The sequence below is a fragment of the Mizuhopecten yessoensis genome, unplaced genomic scaffold (assembly GCF_002113885.1).
Source record: "Mizuhopecten yessoensis strain PY_sf001 unplaced genomic scaffold, ASM211388v2 scaffold11183, whole genome shotgun sequence".
Lineage (NCBI taxonomy): Eukaryota > Metazoa > Mollusca > Bivalvia > Pectinida > Pectinidae > Mizuhopecten > Mizuhopecten yessoensis.
The window spans coordinates 2161136-2168118 of NW_018408921.1; the positions used below are offsets into that span (position 1 = coordinate 2161136).

General features: G+C 33.5%; 1 protein-coding gene across 5 annotated transcripts in view; it reads right to left on the reverse strand.

Annotated features, from left to right (window-relative positions):
- Positions 1 to 6908, reverse strand: part of LOC110440481 (ATP-dependent RNA helicase DDX19A-like) — a 19523-nt gene extending 12615 nt beyond the window's left edge. For 2 of the 5 annotated variants that reach the window (XM_021483591.1, XM_021483587.1), the window contains exons 1-2: positions 6860 to 6908; positions 5332 to 5413 (exon numbers count right to left, since the gene is read on the reverse strand). In XM_021483591.1, coding sequence (XP_021339266.1) covers positions 5332 to 5391 — 60 coding nt within the window. In that variant the 5' untranslated portion in view covers positions 5392 to 5413; positions 6860 to 6908. The other 3 variants (XM_021483588.1, XM_021483589.1, XM_021483590.1) reach the window with 3 other exon arrangements.
- Between the last annotated feature and the right edge of the window lie 75 nt (positions 6909 to 6983).

Consider the following 6983-nt stretch of genomic DNA (forward strand, 5'->3'; position numbering starts at 1 on the left):
AAAAATGGAACTATTTTGAATCTGTGTTCCCATGAACAAATAATATAAAAAGCACTCTAATTCAATATGATACATTGTTGTATGTTTCAATATTGAATAAGATAAACAAAATATAAACATACATACTCACACACACACACAAGATTAGGAGAGTTACATTATTTTCCCTCTATTTCCATTGCATAAATTCTTCACAAAGAAAACAACAACTTTATAGCATATGTTCAGCTTTATCATCTTCATAGGCTAGCATTTGAAATAAGATGCACATATTAATTTCAAATACATTTCAAAAGAGTACTGCAAATGTACCAGCTAGAACACATACTATGTTATTACAGTTGTCATGATTGTTGGTTTCAGAACTGATAGCATTGTGCAACAAATGTTGACAACAGGACTTATTGAAAGTTGAGGTTGCTTGTGTATATGCAAACAGGTAGTGCATGATTTAATGTTGAGAATGATGGATCAAGGTTTATAAAATTTGGTTTGAATACTTAGTTAGGAATGCACTGACAATTTCTCTGTCACATGTACATGAACAGGTTGTGAAGCTGTAGCCTTCACCTTGACTGAATGAAATTGACCTTAAAACTGTCTTGAACAATTGATGTATGAAATTTAGAAATGAAGTTTCAAGAAATATGGTTGAAAACTTAAGAAATAATTGCTTTCATTGACATTGATACAATCTTGTGTGCTATCCCTCTCATATATCACACAAGATTTAATATCAAATGTTGGACACAGTAAAATCGAGCGAAGTTAACAAATATCAAGTTACATATTATAACTTTTATTTTATTTTATTGATATTGATCATAAGCATTGTTAAAAGTACAATGTATACCAGGGATCTTACATTTCTTTTACTACTTAACATTTGCGTTGACTTTTAATTCATTGGACAAAAACTAAAAGGAAGCCATGACCAGTATTTCTATCTTTAAAAACATACTTTTAATTTTTTTTCCAATTTGCTCCCACCACCCATAGTGTTATATTGATCAAAACAAACGTTGTTTCCAACATTTGTGCCCTTAGTCAGTAGTGGGTGTTCAATCACATTCATCAGGGTTTCAGCATCAAGTAGGGGCTGTTCAATCACATTCATCAGGCTTTCAGCATCAATATTCACAGATTCAATCTGTTCCAAGTAAAGATCACTGACTTCTCCATTAAGGAAAAGTTTGCGAGGAAAGCATTTGAACTACATTTGAACTATTCGCTGATGGAAGGATCTGTGGACTCGGCTTTCATGTGTCTGAGAGAAAATGATTTAGTCAGAGGTTCCTCCTCTATAAAGTAACTGACAGATTTCAAAATGTCATGTCACTGTTGGTATAGTTCTTGCAGCCTTTTGAAAAAGTTCATGAAGTCCTCAAAGGTATGAGAGAGTTGGTACAGTTCCTATTTCTCATCCTCCTTTCTCCCATCAATAACCATCCCTGTCTGTTGTAATATTGATTGCTTTCCCCCCCTAAAATAGAACATAGTTACCATATAATTTCTGCACCAGCAATAATGTTTAGAGATGATATTCAAACAAATAGGAGGCATAGCAATATGAGCTTGTATAGTGAGAAATAAGGCATTAAAGCTGAGGAGTTCATTAAAATGTTTCAAAAACATTTCAATAAGTCAATCTCTTTGGTAGCAGAACTAAATATAAACAAAATGTACATTAAATTCAACTTATAACAGCACATCATATGGGGGCTTAAGACATCTAATTCCTTAGGTGGTAAAACATGTGTACATAAAAAGGTACCAGTAAAAACAAAACAAAATTAGTTTAAACACACGCACTTAGATATTCACGGTTTTCATTAATACAAAAGATGAAGCAGAACATCACTCTCCCCTGGTTGTTTCCATAAAGAAGAAATTAACCAGGAAACATGGAGATGTCCATTGCACTCCTTTATTTTGCTTACAATGTGCAAATGTGCCTACTATGTGCTAATAAGCTTTCCATGTTATGGTTTTGTTTTTTATGTGCTGTATGCAAATGTTCTAAATGTGCTTAAATTACCATGTGCTGATGTGCTTACCGTGTTCAATGTGCCTATTAAGTGCTTTCCAAGTGATAAACTCTTTTTCTGAGCTTACAGTATACTACATGTACATACATGTTTTTATTTTATTTTTCCATGTTGTAATATTTTGGTCTCTGTTATTATACTCATGTTTTGTCTTTGTAGCTTATGTTGTATGTTTTGCAAAATGGACGTAAAATATATATTTTTGTATCTTGTACGTGCTCAAGGATTTTATCTGTAGTTTTTGGGACTATATATAGAAAAACTTTACCCCAGTATGAGGAATTGTTTTACACATTTATCATAAAACAAGTTATGTTCAGATTTCAGACAGAAGATACTCTAAAATTGTACAACTCAGAAAAGGTTGAAAAATATTTATAGTTCATTTTTTTCTGCTTAGAAATATTTAATCTCTAAATTACAAATGATAACTGTTTTAACAGGTCTAGTTTCCGAATTGGAAACCAAACCCTGTCTGACCTATAAATGATCATTATATAAGGCCAATTAAAAGTTTAAAACAAATAATGTGTTTATGCTAACCTCACAGATACTGGACACACTAATAGTAATATGATGTGTATAAACTATGATATATTATACACACTATACTTATTGGTGTGTTCGACACCAGTGTGGTTAACCAGACTTATCTCAGATTTGTGTTCCTACAATACCCTTAAGTTTTTATATGCGCTGTTAAAGTCAGAACTCCTGCTCTATATATTAGCGCAGTAAAGATATTTTTCAAATAAAAAATAAAATGCCTAGCTAATACATACCTACCCTATTTTTTTCTGATAGTAGAAACACAAGTAATTTGTTTGGCCTAATGTTTCTGTCATTTCATAATATTTAGAACTACTATACTTGTTTAAGTTTCCAAAACATCAAGTAGTATAACAATTGAAACTTCAATGACAGCCAACATCACAATGAATCTAATAATACAATGTTTATAACATGTTTTTTTTTAACTGAATGAGAAGAAATGTAAGGCCAAATATCCTCACAAACAACGCTTAAGTGAAATCAGTTTGCAACTAAGCAGTTCGAAAATTTTGCAACACGTCTGGAGAAAGACGTTCCTCGTGACGCTGTAATTCACTAGAGTAAAACGTCCGTTTATTATGTTTGTTTTTGCATAATAACTGCTATACATACCGTAGAAGCACCTTCCTTTTTGTCATCGCCGCTGACAACATGCGCCATTCTCTGCGGCTTCGGCCGCATGCTTGGCCACAAGTCACCGAAATCGGGATACATAGCCTTATTTATGAATCAGTAGTAGGTAAACGTTGCAGAAGTGTATGTATATTGTTCATTGTCAATGCTGCTTAAACAACATGCCTAACATTAAGTTAACACTCGCCTGCATTTTCGTCTTTTCCGCTTCGCATTGCGAATGATGTCTAGGCCTACACAAAACGAAAGTAAAATGTGCGCATGTCTAAATGTAAGGGAGATCACTCGTGTTTTCCTGTAGTATATGTCTGAAATCATTCCGGAGGTGTTGTTGTTTTTGTGTATATTGAAATAAAAGAGTCCTGTTATATGGTAATACTTCAATAAACGAAAAACACAAATCACACAAACAGACATATAAAATGTAGGCCTATCGGCGCATATTTTTCGTTTCTGGCTGAGCTGTAATTAGCGAGAAGGCGATATAAAAATGCAATAGCATATCTTATGATGAAAATAGAACAAAATGATAATACTGCGAAGGTAAAAAAAAAAAGCCTTCAGGTTAGAATACCAATATGGAACGAGAGAAGGACAGTGGCTAGTACTAATATGATTCCGGGTCTCATCTGCCCCGGCCGGGCGATCCCATTTTAGTTAAGCAAGCCTGGTGTGAATCACACGGAGGCGATTTTAGAATTCTGCCCTATATGTCGTTAAATTATCAAGTTTACGTAACAAGTGCAAGCGAAATCTTAATTGACTGCCATGTTGGAAACTTCGTCTATCTTTCCGATATAGGCCAGACGTCTAAATATGGGTGTCATGACCAAATATGGAAATTGTAGTAAACATGACCGCATCAGTAGAAATACTTTATTTGGCCGTGAAGGCCATATAAGGAAACGGATAACATCACGCGTGATCTAACATGGCCGTCGTTTCTGTTTTTAGAGTTTTTAGTAAGGATTTGTTATTTCAACGATGAACGAATATGCAATATTTTGATAACATTATAATCATATGAAGCGTTAATCATATATATTATTACTGATTAGCACTTTTGATTTTCCTCAGTTAGCTGGAACAGGACTGCTTCATAGCTCTGACCACGCAATATATAAATGTAAACAGGGATGTAAATGTCACCAATTTTAGCCAATCACAGGACAATATTTCCATATAAAGGGTTAATCCAGCGACAGTTCCAAGAGTAAATACGAAGTTTTAGAAGGATACTTAGTTCTAACTAAGAATAAGATTATATACAATGACGTGTGAGTGAACTCGAGTCCGTGGTAATGGATTTTATTTGCAGTTTGTTTAGTATAGGTGACATTATGTCTCGTTTATGAATATCTGAGCTCATTAACTGAAGTATTTTTACCGGAAGTTGCGTGTAGCTACATGACCTACAGTCAAGTAGCAGTTCCCGATTGAGATAAACAGGGTGCATTTTCAATAAGAATACGACGTTGAGATAAGATCATATGTTCTACAAAGGAAAGGAATGATATTTACAAGCCATTCAAGTGCATTTCAGTCCAAAGTTACGAATAATAAAGACAGTAGGTCCGGTATATGATTCAATTTATTACCAGTGAGTACCGCTAGAGGCCGTCTGTGTGAAAACGACATTTATGAATATCTTGAGCTCATTAGCTAAAGTAATACCAATAGCTGGCGGCTAACGCCTTAGCTAAAAATTGAACATCATTTAAAGATGTAAGATGTTTATCATTGATCCTCTACCAATGTCAAACTTAGGCTGTAAGATCATCATCACAATATCAACTAGACATATGTTTGTCATAAAGTAATTTACTTGATACACTGTAAGTGCAATCTGAGTCGACCAATCCATTTGAATTAGGAGTGCATTCCATGCATTAGGACTCAAGGTTAATTTGTTGTACACACCAATAATCATGATCAGTGTACTCTCGCGAGTTTAACATAGAGTTATAGGATACAAAAACGTAGGTTACCAAATCTACATGGCGTCCACATTCAGATAGTACCCCTAATGTGGAAGACATACATATTTTGTGGTTCAACTTCTCCATCAGTATTATATCCTCAATTATATTCTACTTACCTGAGAAACAAGAGAACACTCTTGGTTATCTACAGCAGCTCCCCAGTCCAGATCTGCCATGGCTGATGTCAGATGAAAACGTCTGTCAATAAAAGCTAAAGGAATAATGTTTTTTGAGAGAAGGTAGTTTTCTACCTTATTTTCTCCTATATATATACTACTAATCTCTAACTTGCCAACCTTTTGAAAATTCCATGGGGAGCTTGAGATTCCCCATTCTCAAAATTATAAACATAAATAGAATGTATTTATAAACCCCTAGGGAAAAAAGAACACCTTAAAAGTTTTTTTTTAATTCAGTTGAAATCATTAGATCTTAACATATATAGGAGTTGGAAATATTAAAATTAAGGATCCAAATTTCGGAGTCTCCCTCCTAAATAAGGAGAGTTGACAGGTGTCACGTGCACGTGCACCTGGAGGTGTAATAATGCTAGAATTAGTTTATCAAATAGTCCACTCATTGGCAAGAAAGTGTTCGGTAAATAATTAAAACTGAAATTAATGCCACAAATTAACCCACAAATAAATCAAATTTGTTTTCAAAACAGCACAATATCCTTTATAGAGAAATAGACAATTAAATCATTATAAAATGATTTTGGAAATTTAAAATAAACAATTGCTTGACAAGTGTACATCTTTCTGAAATTGTGAATCAACATTTTTTAAACTTTAACCCAGTCACATGACCCTATCATGGTTGCTATTGATAGATTAACTGATTAAAGCTTTTCTTGCTTATGATAGTCACAGTTTCAAGCATACACATTTGGTTACAAATTTAAGATTCCCAAATGAAATTATTTTATTATCAAATTGTCCATGGTTCAGTTTACAAAAACGATATGTTGTATGGATTTTGTTACCTTGTCAGAAGAAATTCAATATCTGTTTGGGAAAGTGGAAGTTATATTATTCGTTTGGGAAGGATATCAGGCAAAGTCTGGTTTAAACCGGACTATGTTGCAAAAGACCGGCAATAATGTTGTGCTGCATGCGCAATATGTCAACAAATTATAAAATGTTTCTTTCCATATATACTTTATCAGTAAAATTTGATTTTCAAAGCTTATAGTTACTACTAAACTGTCCTACGTTATTTAGAGACCTTACAAACAATGACAAGAAGCCAGCTGTGATTCAGCATCTTATTTGAAAGAGAAAGAAAAAAGACAATGAAATATATATATATATATATATATATATAACGTTTTAGGCCCAATAGTAATATACAACTAACAAGTTAAAATCGGTACAAAAATTAACTATTTTGCGTAGTATTTAACTCCTCCCATACTCATTGTGTGTTGCCTTTAAAATATTGTGTTCAAACCAAAAGTAAGATGCTTCTGCTGACAGCCGCTCGGAAGACTTTGTAAACAGATCTGCAGATTAACTAAAGAACGACACGTCCAGGATAACGTGTTCTTATGAACGTACCAATTAGTGAATACACGCAGTTTGAAAGTTTCGTCTTATGTGTTCGAGATGTTGAAATATCAACCGATTTAAATTTAGAACTTACCAATTATTTTCCCTTTCAGTTCCAATAATAAGCATGGACGAATATTGTTAGATCTAGTCCTATTTTCGTACTTTCTCGTTTCGCGTACTTACAATTGATTGAAAAAATAATATTTTCATATTCA